The following is a 22,379-nucleotide window of genomic DNA, read 5'->3' as shown; positions in this document are numbered from 1 at the left end:
ATTCCATTTTTTCTTACAACAATATAATAGATGCTTCTACATAGTTGTTCTTTTTTTGGATTACTCGTTGATAACCATAGTTTGCATTTAAAACACATTAATTTGAATGGTAAAACAAACGCCATTGTTTAAAACGAGAAATGAAAACCCATGTTTTTCGGATGAAAACACGGAAATTAAATTAGTAGAGTGGTCGAAGTTCGTGTTAGTAAAAATTGTTAATAGAATATTTTGAAAAAATAATAATTAGGAAAAAACTAAAATGGTAATAAATAGGGACAGGTAAGAGACAGTAGAAAGAGAGCGGTCCAAAATCGAAAGAAACTAACTTTCTTATTAATTTGCCACTCAAAAACAGATGAACATTTATTTCTCAACTCTCATTTCGATTTCACATGTGGCACTATGAGGTGTCGTTGGATCTTCTTAAAAACTATTTGTCAAAAAAAAATTGGGATTTGTATCATTGTGTACCGAACACAACATGATTCTATTTCTCTTTGGTTGAATAACTCCAAACAAAGACGTTCGTGTTAATAAACCATAAATTTACTACCTGATATCGTAATTTTCCAAATTTAATTTGACTCTGAAATTATTTCTTTTTCTGGATTCATTCAATTTTGAGTTAAAGATCTTTTTCTGAATTCATATTTCCTTAATGCAACGTTATTTAATGTGAAGTGTGTGTGATGTGAACCAAGATTGTTACCATGATATGGATGTAACGACCCAAATCTATTTGGGCTTAATTTGGGCCTAATTCTCATCAAAAGCATACACGCTCCTCTTCTCCTCTTTACTACGTGCGTGTGTGTCACTGAAGAACCCTAGCAAAGACAAGACAAGAGAGAGGCAGAGAGATATGTTGAGTGAGGGGAAGGGAGATACAACTACGAGCCGATGCCACCGAGTTTTACTGCCGCCGTCGCGTTGTGTTTGTATAAAAGTGTTTGGCGGGATGAGGAGAATGAGAGAAGTACATCATAGTAAATGTATATTGTTTATTAAAAAAAGGTAAAAGCATGTGAAACAAAGAGTTTCAGGCCACATTGTATTAGTAAATTTAGGGGTAAACTTCTAATATATGGTTGTTACTTTACTAGCAAAAAACTAAAACATAATTTACTACTTACACAAAATTTGATATAGAGCTTTTATTTTCTTTTTTTTTGGTTCAACTAAATAGATATACTGTACAGCTAAATCAATATATTGTCCCTTCAAGAAAATCAAAAGAGATACAATTGGAAAAATTCACAAACATATCTTTTATAGCATGAATGATGTGTTTTAGGTTGCTAGAATCGAAGTTACTGGATCGGGCACAAGATACAATGGTATGTTAAGTCTGAAAGAGGAAGAATGACAGCTAACAAAGGCAACCACAACATCTCTGTAGAATCCACTCGAAGCTGCAAGAAGAAACCAAGAAATTAAAATCCTAAGAACTAAATGTAAGTGAAGAGATAAAGAGAGAAAGAGTAGATTTACACATGGTGGAGACAAGAACATGGTCTATCTCTAGGAAACATGAGACTGCTGTTGCTATTATGGTCCAACGAGAAAACAAAAGAAAGATTGTTTTCAAGAACGTGACTCTTGTTGCTTGAACCTTCAGGAGAAAATGGTTGAGACAGAGAAGAAACAGAGGAAGAGAAGTCATATTTTTCACAGTCAACTCCGTAGCTCACAGGAAGAGAAGATGAAGAAGACGACGATGAACCAACTCTCTCCTCTTCGTTCATTTTTCCATTGATCTTTCTCTCTCTTTCTCTCTCTGCTTTGTGTTTTGAATCTTTCTTGTCTCCCGGGAAAATTTTGAAACTTAGGTGTTAAACCTAACGGTCATCAACTAACTGTTACAACACCAACTAGCTTTTATTACTTCCCCTACTACATGCTTAATCTACTTACGTGAGTGACGTCAATTCTTCGGTTAGAAAAAAAATACACGAGTTTCAGAGAAATGGGCCTCTTAAAGGTTTATCTTGGGCCTATAATGTGAAATTAATGACTGGGCCTATTAAAGGTTTCTCTTTGACAACTCATGCAATTACATTTATCGTCTTAAGTGAATCAATATTGTACATGTAAATAAAAATTGAATCTACCTTAATTATATTCGCTTTATTTAGTTATACACACATAAAAACAAATGTCAAAAGACAATATCAATCAAAGTTAACATTATATTTTTTTTTTAAAACTTAACAGCATTCAAATTTTCTATTTAACTAGGACAAATCTAATAGGGAAACGAAAAACCCAAAAACAAAAACTATAATCCAAAAACTAAAATTTGAGGCACCAAGTAAAATTAAGTCACGTGTGTGTGTGCTTTCACATCTACGTACTTGCGTGTGTTATTCCCTCGACGTGAGGCCAAGTTTTTTTTCATTTGACATTTACAAATTGATTAAGATTATAGTACTAGTATTTTTTTTGTTAAGAAGATTATAGTAATATATTATTGGTATGTTTTGTTTTTGTTTTTGTTCAATCCTTCAAACATATATGACTGACTCCAAAACCTCGAGACTAGATTTGTGTTCAAAAGGTTTTGAAGTATTGTAAAACGATCGTTAACTTATTGCATTATAATTCTAAGAAATTAGTCTGATTAACATTAAAACCAATGTTTACAAAATTGGTAGGTGCTAATTAAACAGTCGGTGATCAAATGCATGCCGTCTAAAACATTTAATTGGAGACTAACCAATTTTTAGGTGGTTTAGACATTCACAATATACAATATTATAAATATAATTTAATGTATCATAGATGAAAATTGGATAAAACTTATGTTATTAAAAAAATAAAAATATTCAATCAAAAAATAAAAATTAAAGAAAATATTTATTTGATTCATATCAAACAAAATATTAAATGATAATTATTTACCGATATTTAGGACCATATATCGCTTTTTAAACCACTGATTAAAACGAAAAGAAAATAATCTTTTGTCATAAACTCATAATATAGCAATAAAGTCATATATATATTAGATTCAACATGTTATCGACGAAAACTGATTTATTTACTTGAAAATTAAAGTTTAATAAAATCACAGGTTGGATTGAAGTAGTAGGAAATTAAAAAAAGGCTAATCACATATTATAATAAGAATTAAGGGGTTAAAACAAAAAAAAAACTTCCTAGATCAAAATTCGAAAGTTTTCAAATCACCTTTTCTTTATTTGCGTGTTTGTCCTTTTTCACAACGGTCGGATCACGGATTTTACAACATAACGGTTCAAAAATTTAACGCCGTTAGCATCCTACCGTCTCACAAGTCAAACGCCAGCGCCTGCCGTAACGGCTCATTTATTTTTATTTTTTTAATCCTCCCAATTTCATATATTTTTGCTCTTCGTTTTTAATTTAAACCTTTTTATTAGAAAGAAACTCTTTGCTTCTTATATTTCATTCATCAATCTCTCTTCTTCATCGGAAATATAAATCTACCATCGCCAGAAAATTTCAATATCAAATTCGAGTTCTCCGAGATTGCTTCGAGGAATCGGAATCTAAACTCCGACGTTCGTTGTTTGTTCGGTACATTTTCGACTCATGTTTCAATTCCCCAGAATTTCTGGAGATTCGGTGACGCATTGAATCTTCCATTTCCGAATCTAATCGCGGTTTCTAGGTTTAATTTGGAATACGAATTCGATTTTTGTTAAATGTTTAGGACGTGATTCAATGTATTCTTAGAAATTTGTTGATTAGATTGATGTTTTCGTTAGATTAAGACCATCTCCAATGCGCAACTCTATATTTCCTCTATTTTACAGTTGACTCTATAAAATATAGTTGATTTTACTGCATTGTATGCCTCTAAAATAGAGGAAAAATGTAGAGATTGCTCTTTTATTAGCTCAACTATATATTCTCTAAACTCTAAAATAGAGGAAAATATAGAGTTGGGCATTTGAGATGCTCTAATGGAGTTTAAATTTTATTGATTGTGATTTTAAGCTTGTTTTGTGTGGATCCATTGACTTATTGTGGTGATTGATAGAGATTTGTTTCTCCGTTGATTGCAGAGAGAGAGATAAGATAGTTTTGTTGCTTACGAAACTGTAAGAAGGTAGAGAAGATAATGGATTCTAACAATTCGAAAAAAGGAAGTTCGGTGAAATCTCCATGTCAAACTCCACGTTCGACTGAGAAGTCAAATCGAGATTTTCGAGTTGACTCAAACTCAAACTCGAATCCAGTTAGCAAGAATGAGAAAGAAAAGGGTGTGAATATACAAGTTATTGTTCGTTGCAGGTACATTTGGTTTATTCCTTTCTTTTTGGATGGTAACATTGATAAGAAGCTTATTGTTGTTGTTTCAGTGTACTAATCTTTACTCTATGTGGTTTCTGCAGACCGTTTAATTCAGAGGAGACGAGGTTACAAACACCGGCTGTTCTTACCTGTAATGACCGGAAAAAGGAAGTAGCGGTAGCACAAAATATAGCTGGGAAGCAGATTGATAAAACGTTTTTGTTTGACAAGGTTTTGGTTTAGTCTTTAAGGCTTTTTAGATAATGTGCATCATTATAGGTTTCTGACAGAAAGTATCATGCTTATAAGTTGGTGAAATTTGATAGGTTTTTGGCCCAACATCCCAGCAAAAGGATCTGTATCATCAAGCAGTTTCTCCAATTGTCTTTGAGGTTCTTGATGGGTATAACTGCACCATCTTTGCATATGGGCAAACAGGAACTGGTAAGACATACACAATGGAAGGAGGAGCAAGAAAAAAGGTACGCTAACTATTCCAAGAACATCATTTGAAGTTTCTTTACTGATGGTAACTGAATCCTCATTTGATGGAACATATTTCTTTTGTTGCCAGAATGGTGAAATTCCGAGTGATGCAGGTGTTATCCCTAGAGCAGTTAAACAGATATTTGATATACTGGAAGCACAAAGTGCTGCTGAATACAGTTTGAAAGTTTCATTTCTTGAGCTCTACAATGAAGAACTGACAGACCTTTTAGCTCCGGAAGAAACAAAATTCGCTGATGATAAATCAAAGAAACCTCTGGCTCTTATGGAAGATGGCAAAGGTGGTGTTTTTGTCCGCGGATTGGAAGAAGAGATTGTGTCTACTGCTGATGAAATTTACAAAGTCTTGGAGAAAGGTTCAGCTAAGAGACGCACAGCAGAGACTCTTCTCAACAAACAAAGTAGTAGATCTCATTCAATATTTTCGGTTACAATCCATATTAAGGAATGTACTCCAGAAGGGGAAGAGATTGTCAAAAGTGGAAAGCTGAATCTAGTTGATCTTGCTGGTTCAGAGAATATTTCACGGTCTGGTGCTCGAGAGGTACCTAAAACAGTCAGGAACCATGATTTTTTATTGACAGAATAATAGTGTCTTACCTTGATGATTTACTAAACAATATAAGAGTCACTATTTTGCAGGGTAGAGCCAGGGAAGCTGGTGAGATCAACAAAAGTTTGCTCACACTTGGACGTGTCATAAATGCTTTGGTTGAACACTCTGGTCACATTCCATATAGGTAACAGAAAGATTCTGCCTTCAATATCTCTCTCTCGGGAAGTTTTGAGACAAGATCTAATGTTTCTAACCATGTGATTATACACATTTAAATTTCAGAGAAAGCAAGTTGACAAGATTATTGAGAGACTCTTTGGGAGGAAAAACAAAAACATGTGTAATTGCTACAGTTTCACCCTCTGTTCATTGCCTGGAAGAAACACTCAGCACACTTGATTATGCACACCGTGCGAAACACATCAAAAATAAACCAGAGGTCTGTCAAACATATGCTGCTCTATTATTTCTGCCAGTTTAGTTGTATTAACACACCTTCTGCATTCAGGTTAACCAGAAGATGATGAAATCAGCTATTATGAAAGATTTGTATTCTGAAATTGAACGTCTGAAGCAAGGTATATATTTGTTACATATTGATGATCTCCTTTGCTTATTAAATACTTATATGTGAATCTCTTGGGTTAACTGTCTGTTCTTGACTGTATCAGAGGTCTATGCTGCTAGGGAGAAAAATGGAATTTATATTCCAAAGGAGAGGTATACTCAAGAAGAAGCTGAGAAAAAGGTACAGTTCTTATTAAGGGATAAGTGCCTTAGTCATGAAACAATTTTTAGATGCTAGATTCAGACATCATTCTTTATCGGTTGCTGCAGGCTATGGCTGATAAGATAGAGCAAATGGAAGTAGAGGGTGAAGCAAAAGACAAGGTGAGCAGATCAACTTGAAAGGATTATAGTGAACATTTGTTTCTCTATAAATTTTCAGTTGATTCCTTCCCAGCTAACAGATATACTGACTTTTCTGATTGTTGATAGCAAATTATTGATCTTCAAGAGCTGTACAACTCGGAACAGCTTGTAACTGCTGGATTGAGAGAAAAGCTTGACAAGACAGAGGTAGATATCACAAGTTCTTGTTCTTGCTTGTTGCCGAGCTCACAGTTCCCTTTTAACTGACATGCAAAGATTACATTATTGTACTCTTTCTTCTCTGATTTCAGAAAAAGCTCTATGAAACTGAACAAGCATTGCTAGATCTCGAAGAGAAACATAGACAAGCAGTTGCAACAATTAAAGAAAAGGAGTACTTAATATCCAATCTCCTTAAATCTGGTAAGCTGGTTATCGATTACAAACTGACTTTATTTCGATGATACTCCGATTAACCTTTTTCACATTGCTTCAGAGAAAACACTTGTTGACCGGGCTGTCGAGCTTCAGGCAGAATTGGCAAATGCAGCATCCGATGTTTCAAACTTGTTCGCCAAAATTGGTGTGTATTACTTGCTTTCTCTTCTCTCCCACTGTTATCATCACATTCTGAAGACTAACTGAACTATTTATTCCAGAGAGGAAGGACAAGATTGAAGACAGTAATAGATCGCTCATCCAAGATTTCCAGTCACAATTGCTACGACAACTTGAACTCTTGAACAACAGTGTTGCCGGTTCAGTAAGCCAGCAGGAAAAACAATTGCAAGACATGGAAAATGTTATGGTTTCTTTCGTATCTGCAAAGACAAAGGTAACAAATTTTTTCCTTACCTTCTTAATAACACTGTGATGCCTCTCTTTGATTATGGGTTTACACATTGTTTTATCTTCTTCTCTGCAGGCTACTGAAACACTACGAGGAAGTTTAGCACAGTTGAAGGAAAAATACAATACAGGCATCAAGTCTTTAGATGATATAGCTGGGAATCTGGATAAAGATAGCCAATCAACTTTGAATGACTTGAACTCGGAAGTGACAAAACATTCTTGTGCACTGGAAGATGTAAGAAGAGAATCATGTAGTCAATTCTCTTAAAGCACTGATATATTCTTTTAATTGACTTTTGATCGATTATGAATCAGATGTTTAAAGGATTTACATCAGAAGCTTACACGCTACTTGAAGGGCTTCAAGGTAGCCTCCACAATCAAGAGGAGAAGCTCTCTGCATTCACACAGCAACAGAGAGACTTGCATTCCCGATCAATGGATTCTGCTAAGTCCGTCTCCACGGTGATGTTAGACTTCTTCAAGACTCTAGACACACATGCCAATAAGCTAACAAAGCTAGCAGAAGATGCTCAAAATGTCAACGAGCAGAAATTATCTGCATTCACTAAGAAATTCGAGGTGGGTTTTTTTGCTACTCATTGTCAATGACATTTAGCTTCATTATGTTAAAATTATAACGATATATATTGTTCTTCTTTCGGTCATTTCAGGAATCCATTGCAAATGAAGAAAAACAAATGCTCGAAAAAGTGGCGGAATTACTAGCGAGTTCAAACGCTAGGAAGAAAGAATTGGTTCAGATAGCTGTGCAAGATATACGCCAAGGATCATCTTCCCAAACAGGTGCATTGCAGCAAGAAATGTCTGCAATGCAAGATTCTGCTTCTTCCATTAAAGTCCAGTGGAACTCTCACATAGTCCAAGCGGAATCTCATCATCTCGATAACATATCCGCAGTTGAGGTTGCAAAGGAAGATATGCAGAAAATGCATCTAAAATGGTAATCACTTCTCTCTTCTATTAAACCACAACAATTTCAACTACTTTCTTATCTTTTATGCGACATTAAAACCTTTGTGTCATGATTGATCCTTAGTCTGGAGAATTCAAAAACCGGAACCCAACAATGGAAGACTGCTCAAGAATCATTAGTTGATCTCGAAAAAAGGAATGTTGCAACCGCGGATTCTATTATTCGGTAAGGCACCTTTCTAATGTCATTCATTACAACATTCTCCAAATTCAAATCTTCTCAGTCTCACCATGTTAATTGTAATAAACACAGGGGAGCCATAGAAAACAATGAGAAACTACGAACGCAGTTTTCTTCCGCGGTCTCAACCACTTTAAGCGATGTCGATTCTTCAAACAGAGAAATCATCTCATCCATTGACAGTAAGTTATCATAATTCGTTTTTTTTTCTTCTCATATTTCTATCCAAATTTATAACCAATCCTCTTAACTTTGGTTTCGCAGACTCGTTACAACTCGATAAAGACGCATCAACGGATGTTAATTCCACAATCGTTCCTTGCTCTGAAAACTTGAAAGAACTAAGAACACACCATGATGACAACGTTGTCGAAATCAAACAGAACACAGGAAAATGTCTTGGTCACGAGTACAAGGTAACACGATTTGATCCTTTTTTATATAATCATCATATATACATGATTGAATTGGACAAAATTGTTAACCGTAAATTAAATTCCCTGAAAACATCAACACAGGTGGATGAAGCAACAAGCTCAACACCGAGGAAGAGAGAGTACAACATTCCAACTGTTGGATCAATAGAAGAACTTAAAACGCCGTCGTTTGAGGAATTGTTGAAGGCGTTTCACGATTGTAAGTCACCAAAACAAATGCAGAACGGAGAAGCTAAACACGTTAGTAACGGTCGACCTCCGTTAACGGCCATTAACTGAAGCTTTTGTATGTGTTCGAGTTCCGTGAGATTTTATAGGAACACGGTAACAGAGTGTATATAGAACGATCAAAATCACTCTCTGTTTATGATTTTTTGAACTCACTCTTTTAGTTAATTTTACGTTTTTTATTATGATAGAGATCATCAAATTCCCAATTATGGCTTATTTTTATAACTTTGAAGAATCAGATTCAAGACACAAAAAAATATGGATCGTAGTTAATAAGTAATCACGGCGTATAATTCTTGTGTATCTTGTTATATAGTGATTATATGAAGGAAAAAAAATAGTAAGTGCACGTTGACTATGAGAGAAGCAGAACAGAGTTCAGATTGAACACAACTTCTATCTGTTTCTAAACTAAGTTCTTGTTGTGTTCTTCTCCTTAAACTTTCATTCAAATATATCCCTAAGCCCACTCTTAGAACTTCACCTATGTTATTCGTTATGCCTATATATTCTGACATCTTTTCCTTTTAAGCTTCTCTTGTTCTATATATGCTGGATTATAAATGTCTCTATGTTCTCTCTCAAGAAACCTTATGATAACAAGAGTCCACCGTCAAAGCCACCTAATAACCTTTTTTTAATGCCACTGATCAAAATTACAACCCAAGGTTTCACCAACTTCTAGGATCTCACCAAAATTATCCTATGTATAAAGTTTCCATAGACAATCCCTTGTTTCAGCAGCCATTCTTTCTTAAAGTTTTCTTTGTTCTTTATTGTGAGGTGCCTTTGTTGGTTCACCACCAACTCCACCATAGCTTTTTTTTTACCAAGAAATGGGATTAGGTCGCTCTCCTGAAGCACACAATATAATGCCATAAGGCCCATAACTTTAAAACATGTATATTTGAAATCTTTTACGCTCTCCATGAATAGGTCATTCACACATTTTTCCACAACACGACTCTTATGACTTCACTCTGAATCACTGGTTCCAGTAGTCCTTTTCCTAATGTTACAAGAGCACATGAACTACCCACTAATTCTTACATTTTTTTCTATTGTAAAATATTTCTCTCTTGTCATTTCCATAACAATAAAGCAATCTGCCAAACCAAAAAACCTGATAAATCAACCTCATAACTAACCACTTACACATCTAGCTGCGCCAGAACTGAGTTTTTTTGTTCACCATCTATTGAACTTTATCGATTTTTTTCGAGTAAACAATATTTTAAAAATCTTATTATATATAATGCATGTGTTTTTAACAGTTTGTTTATAACACAAAAAATAAGTTAATTTAACCACAATAATTTATTTCCCATACATTTTTAACATTTTGTATATAACACAAAAACGTAAGTCATACTATATTTATTTTATCTTTTTGCCAAACCATAAAAATATGTGATGTGAAGTTGTAATTAGTAAAAAAGCTTTGTAATCACTTTTAAATTATTATCATCATGAGAAAATAAAAGAGAGAAAGGAGAGAATCATAGTACATATCAAAAGGAAAGGTGACCACATCAAAATAAAGAGTGAAGTTACACGTTAGACAAAGGAGATCTTTCTCACTGTCTAGTCCTAAAGACAATAGCCTACACATGCATGCATGCAATTACAGAAACCAAGACACCCATTTTAACAACTCATAATAACTCCCAAACCCCATCAAAGATCTTATAAAAAGAAAAGAACTTTTAACAAAATTAATTTAAAGAAAAGTACCCATTAGTTCTACTGCGGAGATAGAGACATATGAAAGAAGAGAGAGAGAGATTTGTAGTTATTCAACGAATTATATCCAACGGCTATTACTTTACCCTCAAGTACACGTGTTTTCTTCTTAGCCTTTGACACATCATACAGTGATACATGAATGAAACACCTGCAGAATCTCTTTTGTATTTGTTGTCTTTTCTTTAAAGTTTGGTACTGTCTTGTTTGGAGTTGATAGATGAGATTGGGAAAAGTTCCAGGGTTTTCAATGGTATCTTTGGACTGCTCATCATCATGTTACAACATGAAATGGGTGATGATGATGATGAGGGATATGATGGTCGTGGGCCCATATCCATCATCATCATCCAATCTCGACCGTACGATGAGTTTGGACCCGTGATTGATTTTTGCATCAATATCTCTTCAGCTCCACTTTTGGTGCAGTAATATTCATTCATCACTTTGCTTGGAGCTTCTCCTACTCCAGTTCCCTATATTTTCCATAACAATGATCATCATACAATATAAAACTAACAAAAGAAAATTGTAGTAAACATATTAACAAGTTGTTATTCCTTTTTAAAACCAAAAAAAAAATTTTTTTATTCTAGACCCCAAAAAAAGTATTCTCACTTGCAGCTTTCCCATCTAGCCATGTAAACAGGGTATAATAGCCAAAAACATTTGGTATTTTAAAGGTTTGAAATTAGTGTTTCCGGTAATTAAAAAAATTATCATAAATAATTTTAAGGTTTGAGATTAGTTCTTCAATTATGTTTTTCTTCTTCTTTTTGTAGGTATACAAATGTTTTGGTTATATCCATATGTAACCTAGCTATTTTGATGATAAACATTGCATTAAAAAAATCTTATGAAAGAAAAATGTTTAACAAAAAGAGAGAAAAGTAGACTCTTCTTAATTACATACCTGATGAGGAAGACACATGGGAGAAGGATGAGAGCAGCAATCAAAGGACATATGATCATATGGACGATGATGATTATGATGATGATTATGATGGTGATGATGATAAGGATTGTGATGATCGATGATATTCTTATTAACTGGTTGAGAAATCATCGATGATATTGGTTTTGGTTTGATCTGCTGAAGTTGGAGTTGAAGTTGATGTTGTTGCTGGTGAAGTTGCTTGGCTAGTTTCTTCCTCAGCTTCTGTCTATCTCTAGCCTTATGGTTCTGGAACCAGTAAAAGACGTTTTTGCCCTCGATTCTTCCATAGAACGCCAAGTGAGCTGTGATCTGTTGTATCTGCACCGCATTCGGAGTCCGTATACCACTCCGGTACATCTCTTCCAAGATCATCAGTTGCTCCGGCGTCGGACACCACCTCGTTGAAGCCACAGGACTCATTCTCCGTTCAGACAAATATTGATGCTTTGTGTGTGTGTTCTCTAGTGATGCTATCTCCAAACACTTAGGGTTATATAGAGAGAGATGTGTGTGTGTGTGGATGAGGTTATTTATACGCGAAAACGGATGTTTATATGGTTAGAGAGAAAATGGTAAAGTTATAAATATTAAAGTGCATTGGAAAGGGACGCAAGAGAAGGAAGGGTTAGACAGAAAATAAACATAAAGAAAGAACATTGTACTATATTGTTTTTTATGTTGTATTCAAACTGGCCCAATCTCATATGCTCCCAAAATTATTACATTACGTACTCTACTTCTGTAAATGTGAATTTAGTATATATGTATAAAGGAATATATTTTTTGGAATAACTATAGTTTTCACCTTTCAAAGTTTATTTTGTCGGGAGTTTTCACTTTCGTCTACAGTAGTGTATATTAATATAGGGGATATAATCGAACGGCACATAATTCAAACATCATTGGTTGCAAAATGCAAATAACTCAAACATCATTGGTTTTAAATAGAAAGAAACGTTACATAATCACTTTGTAAAACATATAATCACTCTATGTAAGAAAAAAGTTTTGTAGAATAGCTTACGACATTCTCCAAAATTATGTGCCTTTTCTCTTAAAAGGGGAGAGAAAGAGAAAAGGAACAAAAATCAAAGAGAAACAATGAAGGTGTATGGGTTCTCGAGGTGGATCATTCAATAGGTTTTTAAAATATATACAATTCTCTCTTACAATTAATTAAGACATTGACTCATCCTTCTGTGTACAAACATAAAACCACAGTCTCATTTTTATTTTTGTGCAGAAAGGTGAAACATACAAAACAAAGAGAAACGCCAGTACTCATTAACAAATGATAAATTTACATTTTTATAGATTATAAAAAGTTCCACAAAAAATTATAATTAGATATTATCACTAAAATATGATCAATCATATCAAGACCTAGAATATATAAACATATGTGTACATATGTATCTGTGTGAATATGCATGTATGTAGAGAGAGAATGAAGAGAAACAATTAAATGATTATGTCATAATTACTTTATTATGATTTACTTCTCTCAACAGGATGACGTTGACACATCATATTAAAAGAAAAAAATGGTTAAATTTCTCAAATCTTTACATGGACAGACAAGCTAGTAAATAGGTACACCAATGTGAAATGAAAATATACGCGTTCTATGTATTAATTATGTTTTCATGATCTAACATACACCATTATAATCAGAAGTACATTTACTTTTAATTTACACATTGACATGTATTGATTTAACAAATTTTGTAAATTAAGACATAAAAATGAGTTTCAAATATCACATCAGGCATAGAATTGTCTGTTTAGAATCTCCAGAAACTGAGCATTTTGACTTTAACGTCTGCATGCAAAAACATTGCATGCATTAGCATTCGCACCTATATATTAGTTGTCTATAGGCTCCAAAGCCCTGTCTCTGCCCCTCTGTCAACATTCTTGATTCTGGATATTCAATTCTTTTGGGACTAAAGGATATTAATGTCCTCTTCTAGAAATAATCATATTGAAATTCCACATTTTTAAATTCTACATTACCAATAATATTTCAGTTAAAAACCTATAAAGTTTATAGCTCGATTTGTTAGGTTTGGTGAAGAAAGTTTCAGGTCGGCTTTTTGAAAAGAAAATAAAAAAAGAGTTTCAGGTCGGTGATATAACCGTAAAAAGTTAGATATTTAATTTTCATGATTTAGTTCAAGTAATTAAAGTCCTATTTATTAGGTGGCTATATATACTAACGAAAACACAATACATATACGTATCTTAATGCCGGAGTATTAGTTTAGGTTGATTGGTTCCGGCATGCGGACATTTTTACATACACATCCAAAAAAGTTATTTATTTTGACTGAAGTTAGATAATAGAGTTATTTTTATGTATTATTTTTATAATTAACTTCTTAAAGAATTTTTCAATTAATCAGTTACGTGAATTCTGACTCGATAAATTGAATTCTTTTTATCTTTCTCTATTTTTGTTCATACCACATATAATGATTGATAGTTCAGAAATTTTCAATTTGACTTCATAGTGAATTAAAAATAATACTACTAATCAAAACTGTCATAATAGTAAAATACCAAAGGTCAATATTATTGTATTGAGAATGAATTTTATAGGCCATGAAAGTAATATATATTTATTATCAAAGAGAAACGCAAAAAAAAAGAAAAAAAAAACTTTTTTTAAACTGATCATGCATAACTGGTGTTTTTTTAGGTCGACCGCATGATACCAATCTAACTAACCATATGATTAGTAAAAGTAAGTTTATTTAGAATCGATATCTTTATTTTTTCGATATTTTCTCTTTTATTTCATTGTAAGAAATTACAGGGGATAAAAATACTAAGAGACAAGACTATAAATGCATGCATGCAGACAAATTGCAATTTGCCTCTGCATTTCCTTTTAACACTGTCTCTTTTTCAATTCTATTTCCCAAAAATAAAAAGTTGTTGTATTCATTCACATAAATGCGTAGTGTTCTGTCAACATTCTTATTAAATCCTAAACTGTTGGTAAAATACCAAACAGCTCTTTTGCTGTTTCGCATTTCCTCTCTTTTGTCCCTATTTGTCTCTTTTTCAAACTAAAAATTCTATGAGAACACTTTATTGCACAATGCAAGTACATATTGCTTCCGATTTTTAATTTCATTCACGTACACACGTACGCGTATACATTAATCATACATATACTAATCTGTAAACTATTTGAGATACGTAAACCTACAACAACGACGTACCAATAGATGAAGTAATTGCAAAGTTGGACCATATGACAATGTAATCGCAAAAAGAATGTCAAACTCATGTTCTTTTCACGTTACAAGTTTGCTACTTCAATGGAAATATCCAAAAAAAAAAAAACCATATATACTTTTATCTAAATTTTACCTTCTTTTTTTTTTTTAATTTTACCCATTCATAGTAAATGTTTTGCTGTTCTATTAATAATAAAATAATATATAATTTTATTCATATATCACAAAATAAAATTGATAATTTGGATATTGCAATTTCGAAAGTGCATGTTGGTTGTAGTTTTTTATTGACTTTAATATTTTTATTTTATTTAAAAATGTCACTTAGCTTACTGAATTAAATACTTTTATTTTTAAAGATGGTATGAAACTGAAAAAAGAAAAATTTCTAATTTTTCTAATTTTGGTTCCAAAAGATTTCATCCTTGTCGAAGTCTAAATAACTATTTTCAGCTTTTATATATGGCATCGGTATTTTAATTATATATATAGGCCATAAATTATTTCCAGTTTTTACAATACACGATAATTGTCACATTTACCATACTTTTTTCAATATATTTGATTTCGTTTTGCTAATTTTAAATCCTTTTCATTTCAACTCCAAGTCCAAGACATACTATTTTACAAGCTTTTCCCAAATCCTAGAGTTTTTTCTTTCCTATTTTAAATGATTATGAGCGACGTGTCAGTGTGTAAGTCAACTTACTTGCCAAAAAAATGAGATTCCAATATCAAAATTAAACGAGAATCCACTGGATAAACGAGACTTTAATATCCTTGTTAAAGCATTGCCAACGAATTCCTTTAATTGTGAAGATCGTTAGGAATTTCTGAAACTCTCTATAAAAAAACCACACGTTCAAGATAATGGGGCTTTAACAGTGACCCTTCAATGGATTATTTTGTCCCATCAATATGTACATATGATCTTAATTTAATGTTTGTGAATTTTGTTTTATCTTTAAAAGAGGGCTTCACATCAGTATAGTCCAACATATGAATTATGTTATTATCTATATTTCGGATAATTTGATGGTTACCTAAAATTTATTTATATTACTAGAGATGATATGTGCGCTCGTATATATCAATTATTATGTGAAATTGGTGAACTATATTTATGAACTTTCAAAAGTAGTTTCTATTTCTAAAATGAAAATTGTAGTTTTTGGAATAAGTCAACTGCAAGAAAGTCCATCAAAAATACGTAAAACTCACTATTTTAAAAAATAAATTAATCGTTAAAAGATATAACTCAGCACTATAAAGAAGTGGAAAATGTTTAAAATCATCCAAAAAATACATCCATTCCGGTATGATTTTTTTGTTGAATACATGGAAATCAATTTTTTAAAATAAAAAAATTGCATAATCAAAACTAAAACGATAAAATATATGTAAGAAATTGAATAAAATCAATACTAAAAATGATAAGTTTAATGTGAAAGAAATATAAGTTTATTCACATTATACTCTAGTATATATTGATAGATATGACACGTTAGTTGTTACACATAGAAGATTTGATTAGTGAAGTAGCAACAAGGTTATATATATACAAATAAAAGAGAAAAGAAAACAAAGAAACAAATAAAGAGAGAGAGATGATTTGACGAGTGACTGATCAAAATATGGCAGACTGTCCGTACCTTTCTTTTCTAAGTTCTGAATTGCTGACTTTTCTGTTCTTTCTTTCTTTTCTCACCCCAAACACAATTAATTACCAATCTTTTGGAGTCAATGCTCTTATCCCATTCAAATCTGAAATCTCCTTACCCAACACACCCTTCCTCACATACATTGACATTTGACACATTCTTTGTTATTTCTCAATTAGTATTGTCCTTTAAGTACATAAAATGATTGTTTTTGTAACAATGATGGGTAATTTATAGTTTACACTAATGTTGTTAGTTTGTTGCCATCTAGGGTTCATCTAAAATAATAATAATAATAAAAAAAAAATCTAGGGTTCATCTTTAGGAAAAAAGCATGTCGACAAAAGAGAATCTAAATGGTCGATGTGTTCAATGTTTAGTGCCTCATGGGATTTTTCAAACGTAGCACTATATCAAAGATTCAAAGTGTAACGTTTAAGACAAGGAAAACAATTGTTAGCATAAGAATAACTAAGTTTGTAATAAACTATATTTAAATGCAAATATGCAATATAGTCCGATACGTCAATCGTTCTACAAAATATGTTTTGAAGTATTTAATAGCGTTACACGATTGTGTGAAACGATTTTTGTATAGTTTTAAATTCATGCAACGGTAATAACTCATACACAATCTCTAATGTACATGAGCAATCACATCGCGAGTTAACTAATCATAGATATAATAGTATATAGTATAGCTTATCGCATTATATGCATGTTTATGATGATATCTGTTTTTTTTTAAAATTGAATATGCACGACGCAACAGGAGTGGTCAAAACCAAAATGTAGAGAATTTATTATGTTCAATAGGGAAACTTAAGATTTTACCTCTGTTTGTCTACTTGGTGAATTATTTAGGGTGAATATTACAATTATTATTATCATGATCATCGCTGTGGAAAATTAGTGTCTCATTAGGTACTGTTGATAAACAGAAAAGTTAGACCGTAAGATATGATAATTCTATGCCAAAATTAATCACAAAGCCATAACGTGTAACACATATATACCATCTTTCTTCTTCTTTTATACGTATCATTTAATTTTTCAGTTAAAAATAAACTAAACAGTTGGGTATTTTCTGAAAGCAAAAAATAAACTAAACAGTTGGGTATTTTCTGAAACATTTTATTTTCATTTTTGACAACCAAAGAGAGAGCTCTCTAGGAAGTAGTAGAGAAGAAGCTACGAATGTTTTAAGATCGGGCCAACGTACCAATCGAACCCAACCCTGGTGTCATGTGTTCTCTGACTCTGAGTGACACAACCACTTTGAACGGGGCTCAATTGGTAGTTCACAATGACTTGTAATCTAAGTAGTTTGTGATAGTGTTATCATTGTACATATCATCATCCGAATTCAAATTCGTATTTTATTTTATTTTTGGATCGACAAAGTCCGATCCATAGTCAAACCCTACTATGCCGGGTTATGCGATTTAGTGGAGTGGAACTCCGGTGGGGAAGACGGAAAAATGGACTTAACCATTTGACTAAAGGCAAATCCGAATTCAAATTCGTATATATTGCATGTTATTTAATAAAATGTGACGTTTTTTTTTTTGTAGAGATGCATATCCAAATGATTGTTCAGCTTTGCTGCATTAGCAATGATAACGTCGTTTTTTCGGATTGGCCTGCCTTTTTCTCAATGTTAGATGCAAATCATATATTTTTCGTCCGTTATTTAAGACTAATTGTTTGGTTTCGTAGTACGACTCGCAATCAGAACGAAGTTGTTATAATTTAAACTTACATGTTGACAGAAGAAAAAGAGAATGTCCACAAAGAATGTTAACTAGGCAACAGTATTTGTAACAAAAGAAATCTCAGATTTATTGGGCTCAATAAATGACTACAAAAGCCCATTAACTCAAGAATAAGCCCATCAAACAAGCTCAACAAGGAAACAGATTATTGGGTTTGGTGGTCATGTAAGAGGCAGAGCATCAAAGGAGTGAAGAACTTGTTCCAACGACATTCTCGTACTTGAATCCAATGGATTCTCTGGTTTATCTGAATGAACAACATTCAATAGATAAAGCTTGTTAGAACTCACAAACGCAGCTGAGAAAACCCTCTTGATTCCTCCTCTTGTACTATCAATTTTGTATTCAAACTCATACACTTGTTGTCCTAATCCTGCTCTCTCTCCCACTGATACAACTTCTGCTTCCTTTGTGCTTTCCTAACTCAACAACAACAAGAACCAAATCACATACATGTTTATACAGAAAATCTTGTTTTTGGGTTTGTTTGTTTTCTTACCTTTCGTTTCTCTGCGTTGATAAGCTTATCAGCAACAAATTGAGGAGAACCAAATTGGTCAAGGCTCTTTATACGGACAGGACTAACAACAACACCAATATTGTTGCTTCCATTGTTTAGTTCTTCAAACAGAGCATTAGCTCCTGCTTTCTCTACCTTTGTATAAGAAGAGGGTATGAGAAGAGTGAAGCCATTGTTGGAATCAGTGTATCTTTGAAGTTCTTCCATGGATTTGGCTTTATTATCCAACAAGAACCCATTGAAGAAGAGTGTGAGAATTGAGAGATTCAAATGTCTTTTGCTGAGATTGATGCTAACAGTGGATGATGGATTTTGGGCAAAGCAGAAGAATTTATGGATCTTGTGATGAGAGAAAGGAGGAAGAGAAGATGAGAAGAGACATAATTTGGGAGCAGAACCTAAGAAGCTTTGCGACCACATTTTGCTTCTTTCTCCTTATCAACAAGTTTTGGATATTAATTACTAAAAGATTTATTTTGGACAAATTCTCAAAAATACCACTGGAAAAAAAAAACAGAAAGGAATCATTAGCACAAAACTTGATGGTCTACTCAATTCAATACACAGTCAAAATGATCGCTTTAACCAAAATTCTCTGATGGTAAAACTTCTGAAAGCCATTGTTACTAAAAGAGATGGAATTGGAGACAACATTTCATCAATCAGACATAGCAACATCCATATTCCTCCAACGGTCAGGTACGTTCTGACCACAATTCTCCAGGACATTCACCAATGGTCCAGCTTGATAAGAAGCAGCATCCTTTTCTGTTATATAGCTGTGAAGTACGCCGTGAGCACTCTCTCTAGCCATACTTGTCAGAATCTGAGTGTAAATTTCGATTGATGGGAAAAAGTCTGGAAGTAGAACGGTTTCAGAGTCCCTCATAACTGTAGTATCCAACTGTTCAAAATCAATCAAGTGCGCCACAGGTTTCCGGCTGAAACAAAAGCCAAAACGAAAAAAAAGAACAAATCGTAAGTATGAAGAAAGCTATGGTCTTTCATAATAATACGCCCAAGTTGAGAAGCTCTTACCTCTTTTTGACCTCTGAGAGTTTTGAATCACTACTGGTTGATACAGAGATACCCTTGAGCTTAAGGATAGCCATTATCTTTTTGAAACTTTCCTCCTTCGTAACAATGTATATTAACTTCGACGAAGATGAATCCAGATGCTTTGCGAACTGCAACAGGTAACAGTTCTTAAGTAGATCGCAATAGAAGAGTCCAACACTTTTCATATCTAAGCCATCTATTAGTGAATGCTACTTCCATTAACTGTTTGTTTTGAATGTCCAAAACGGTAAAACTTTACCAATTTTGCTTTCTTATAAAATCTTACATTCAAAAAACTTTCAACCTTTATATAAATTAGTGTATCAAATGAGTCAGTTGAAATGACGTACCTTCTGCAGTTTTTTTTCCTCCGAGGCGCATACACTAACAGTCTGGGTAATACAAGAGCCTTGGCTGGCAACAGACTCATTGACAGTAACTCTGTTAACTGATCCCCCCAAGAAACTCTGTACGGCCGGAATAATGGAAGCACTAAAACTGTTGTTAAAAACTATAGTTTGGTGTTTGCTGGAAATGGCCTGCTTGATGGATTTAACAGCATTTAGATAACCACCACTGCACAGTGAACCTAGTTCATCGATGACCTGTGTAAGTGTAAGAGAACAGTTAGCAGTGTTGAACGCTCTTTAATGTAGAATAAAGAGACCCCATAGCATGCTACATGGAGTTAAAGGGAGACCAACCAATAATAAACATAGGAGGATATAAAGATGTCCTCCATAACTTTAATGCCAGAGAAAACTAATATGAAAGTGAGCTTTTCTTATTGTGGAAAGGTGGACTAAGTAGATACGTAGCTATAGTGATCATGATTCAACTAAAGTAGAGAATTCAGAATGAAGTTTGGAAGCCTTCCTAGACCACTACTAAGATCCTTTAGACACTCAAAGCAATCAATACTGGGACAAACTTCAAACAAAAAAACTGGGCAAACATTCAGAATAGGAAACTAAACCCAATCCATATCAGGCAGCAGATATAGATGGTTGATAGTATATTATTGAAAGCTTGAAAAGGAACAAAAACTAACAAATATCTTTGAAACAAAAAGGACCTGCCAACCTTCCCCACTACAGAAGTCGACATAAAATCTTAAGTGAAACAAGTAAATTTGAGGCCTTAGTAGGGTTTTCATAGTAATACGATTTGGACATGATTGGACTGCAGTATAATGAAACATAAAACAAACAGGAGAAAGATTTTAGCATACCAGCAATGAAACGTTGGATATATCAACACCCTTCAAGGTAACAATCTCCAAAAGTCTCTCAGGTGTAGCAACTATAAATTCAGGCTCAACGCTTTTTAATCTACAGTTCGAAAGGCAATTTGTCAGAATTGGAGGGGACAAAAAAGAGATTATCCTTTATGTAGCAACAGCATAAAAACTATGTAAAACAGAAAAGATTGCATAAGGAAAAAGATAGACAATGAACTGCCTTAATGTACCCGGAAATCTGATGATCTAGTGGTGCTCCTTGGTGTAAGCTCACAGTATGAATTCCAATACCTTTCAGTGCCTTGCAAACCGATCGAACCTAAGCATGATAAAAACACAAATGACTGCATTATGAAAACAGTTTCACTCTAGAAAAAAGACAGTCACACTCACGAGACTAAACCGATGTGATCCTAACCTGAGAAGCTTTAGACTGAGATGGCACAAGGTACAAAAGAAAAGGACTGTTTCCCAACAACTCCTCCTCCTCCTCCACCTCGTCTTTCTCCCGTCTAGCAATAGCATCAGCAGCAGTAGAAACAATCCAAGCAATCTGTTCCACAGTGGAAGACATTCCACTCGTGTCCAAAATATCATTCCCAGATGAGTAACATTTCCAGAACTCAATCCCCCAACTACTAGTAAACAAAGACTTATCATGTTGTTCACTGTATGTAATATCTTTACGAAATGAGCTCTCAATCTCATTCAAGTTTAACATCAGAAACTTTGGTGGACCATCCATCTTCTCAACACCTTCAATAGACATAGGAGATGGTTTCTTGTCTTCTCTACTCTTCACCTTTTTCTTTTTCTTCTTCTTTTTAGTAATATCAGCTTTACCTTGCCTTTCATTGAATGGATCTTCAAGTGTAGGAAGAGTAAAACACATTCCCTATGATTCAATAGAGAAACAAATGCATCAAATTCAATAGATTCACCAAACACTTCAATTAACAGATACTCTTCTCTGAAATTGAACATTTCTGATTTCCTAGAACCCTAAAATCGAATAGAAAAGAGTGAGATACCTGACACATGCTGCGTTTGCCAGACTTGCGACGTTTCTTGGCGGCGATAATGGCGGCGATACGAGCAGATACGGTGGCGGTATCGTTCTTCCTACTCATCTTCTTCCTCGTCACTTTATTCTTCTTCCTCTGCACATTATCGTCTCCTTTCGCCATTTTTCCCCTTCTTTGGAGGTTAGCTTCGCGGCGGCCGTTGCTTAACTTTAGCTTCCGCTTCCGGATTGTTTGTTCGGGTCTCTCCTTTATATAGT

General features: G+C 33.7%; 5 protein-coding genes, 3 long non-coding RNA genes and 1 other non-coding gene across 11 annotated transcripts; 5 read left to right on the top strand and 4 right to left on the bottom strand.

The window, feature by feature from the left end:
* The first annotated feature begins 683 nt into the window (after nt 1-683).
* Nucleotides 684-921, top strand: AT2G08285. The gene has a single exon (NR_140312.1). It is a non-coding gene; the product is annotated as an other RNA (long non-coding RNA).
* Nucleotides 922-1,101: 180 nt separating this feature from the next.
* Nucleotides 1,102-1,848, bottom strand: AT2G28625 (uncharacterized protein). Its single transcript, NM_201825.1, has 2 exons — nt 1,495-1,848; nt 1,102-1,415 (listed from the first exon to the last, which is right to left on the bottom strand). The coding sequence occupies exons 1-2, from the start codon at nt 1,746-1,748 to the stop codon at nt 1,373-1,375; spliced, it is 297 nt and encodes a 98-aa protein (NP_973554.1). The 5' UTR covers nt 1,749-1,848; the 3' UTR covers nt 1,102-1,372.
* A 1,178-nt stretch (nt 1,849-3,026) lies between these two features.
* On the top strand, nt 3,027-3,302 carry AT2G08280. The gene has a single exon (NR_140311.1). It is a non-coding gene; the product is annotated as an other RNA (long non-coding RNA).
* A 63-nt stretch (nt 3,303-3,365) lies between these two features.
* On the top strand, nt 3,366-9,201 carry AT2G28620 (P-loop containing nucleoside triphosphate hydrolases superfamily protein; the record flags this gene model as incomplete). 3 transcript variants are annotated; one of them, NM_001336181.1, is made up of 21 exons in its annotated part: nt 3,366-3,561; nt 4,053-4,281; nt 4,383-4,512; nt 4,608-4,763; nt 4,856-5,332; nt 5,431-5,528; nt 5,627-5,783; nt 5,853-5,922; nt 6,016-6,092; nt 6,182-6,235; nt 6,344-6,424; nt 6,529-6,640; nt 6,714-6,800; nt 6,877-7,052; nt 7,143-7,304; nt 7,385-7,651; nt 7,744-8,033; nt 8,130-8,231; nt 8,319-8,428; nt 8,511-8,662; nt 8,765-9,201. In NM_001336181.1, 20 exons carry the CDS (start codon nt 4,109-4,111, stop codon nt 8,960-8,962), a joined length of 3,129 nt encoding a protein of 1,042 aa, NP_001323773.1. The 3 variants fall into 3 exon arrangements, with proteins under 3 accessions (NP_001323773.1, NP_001323772.1, NP_180430.2); NM_001336182.1 differs by lacking the exon at nt 3,366-3,561 and having other exon boundaries at nt 4,109-4,281; nt 8,765-9,052; NM_128423.2 differs by lacking the exon at nt 3,366-3,561 and having other exon boundaries at nt 4,109-4,281; nt 6,714-6,802; nt 6,879-7,052; nt 8,765-8,962.
* Nucleotides 3,756-3,950, top strand: MIR5637. Its single transcript, NR_140310.1, has one exon. It is a non-coding gene; the product is annotated as a microRNA ath-MIR5637 precursor (primary transcript).
* A 139-nt stretch (nt 9,202-9,340) lies between the features above and the next one.
* On the top strand, nt 9,341-9,958 carry AT2G08270. Its single transcript, NR_140309.1, has one exon. It is a non-coding gene; the product is annotated as an other RNA (long non-coding RNA).
* Nucleotides 9,959-10,533: 575 nt separating this feature from the next.
* On the bottom strand, nt 10,534-12,116 carry PRS (Homeodomain-like superfamily protein). Its single transcript, NM_128422.3, has 2 exons — nt 11,571-12,116; nt 10,534-11,133 (listed from the first exon to the last, which is right to left on the bottom strand). Exons 1-2 carry the CDS (start codon nt 12,012-12,014, stop codon nt 10,843-10,845), a joined length of 735 nt encoding a protein of 244 aa, NP_180429.1. The 5' UTR covers nt 12,015-12,116; the 3' UTR covers nt 10,534-10,842.
* A 6,089-nt stretch (nt 12,117-18,205) lies between these two features.
* AT2G28605 (Photosystem II reaction center PsbP family protein) lies at nt 18,206-19,241 on the bottom strand. Its single transcript, NM_179792.2, has 2 exons — nt 18,778-19,241; nt 18,206-18,697 (listed from the first exon to the last, which is right to left on the bottom strand). The coding sequence occupies exons 1-2, from the start codon at nt 19,216-19,218 to the stop codon at nt 18,440-18,442; spliced, it is 699 nt and encodes a 232-aa protein (NP_850123.1). The 5' UTR covers nt 19,219-19,241; the 3' UTR covers nt 18,206-18,439.
* Nucleotides 19,242-19,256: 15 nt separating this feature from the next.
* On the bottom strand, nt 19,257-22,345 carry AT2G28600 (P-loop containing nucleoside triphosphate hydrolases superfamily protein). Its single transcript, NM_128420.4, has 7 exons — nt 22,129-22,345; nt 21,516-21,992; nt 21,328-21,416; nt 21,089-21,188; nt 20,208-20,462; nt 19,837-19,985; nt 19,257-19,739 (listed from the first exon to the last, which is right to left on the bottom strand). Exons 1-7 carry the CDS (start codon nt 22,282-22,284, stop codon nt 19,457-19,459), a joined length of 1,509 nt encoding a protein of 502 aa, NP_180427.1. The 5' UTR covers nt 22,285-22,345; the 3' UTR covers nt 19,257-19,456.
* Nucleotides 22,346-22,379: the final 34 nt, after the last annotated feature.

This window comes from Arabidopsis thaliana, chromosome 2 (genome assembly GCF_000001735.4).
Source record: "Arabidopsis thaliana chromosome 2, partial sequence".
Classification (NCBI taxonomy): domain Eukaryota; kingdom Viridiplantae; phylum Streptophyta; class Magnoliopsida; order Brassicales; family Brassicaceae; genus Arabidopsis; species Arabidopsis thaliana.
The sequence above is the reverse complement of the archived record's forward strand: the minus strand, read 5'-3'. Positions and strand labels throughout refer to the sequence as shown.

Excerpts from the sequence above, each read along its gene's own strand:
- AT2G28625 (NM_201825.1), bottom strand. The coding sequence starts at position 1,748 with ATGAACGAAGAGGAGAGAGTTGGTTCATCGTCGTCTTCTTCATCTTCT. Across the intron at positions 1,416-1,494 it reads TGTTCTTGTCTCCACCATGT|CTTCGAGTGGATTCTACAGA; the intron begins GTAAATCTACTC and ends TTCTTCTTGCAG.
- PRS (NM_128422.3), bottom strand. The coding sequence starts at position 12,014 with ATGAGTCCTGTGGCTTCAACGAGGTGGTGTCCGACGCCGGAGCAACTG. Across the intron at positions 11,134-11,570 it reads CCATGTGTCTTCCTCATCAG|GGAACTGGAGTAGGAGAAGC; the intron begins GTATGTAATTAA and ends TGGAAAATATAG.
- AT2G28605 (NM_179792.2), bottom strand. The coding sequence starts at position 19,218 with ATGTGGTCGCAAAGCTTCTTAGGTTCTGCTCCCAAATTATGTCTCTTC. Across the intron at positions 18,698-18,777 it reads TCAACGCAGAGAAACGAAAG|GAAAGCACAAAGGAAGCAGA; the intron begins GTAAGAAAACAA and ends TTGTTGAGTTAG.
- AT2G28600 (NM_128420.4), bottom strand. The coding sequence starts at position 22,284 with ATGGCGAAAGGAGACGATAATGTGCAGAGGAAGAAGAATAAAGTGACG. Across the intron at positions 20,463-21,088 it reads TATCCAACGTTTCATTGCTG|GTCATCGATGAACTAGGTTC; the intron begins GTATGCTAAAAT and ends ACACTTACACAG. Across the intron at positions 19,986-20,207 it reads AGGAAAAAAAACTGCAGAAG|TTCGCAAAGCATCTGGATTC; the intron begins GTACGTCATTTC and ends TACCTGTTGCAG.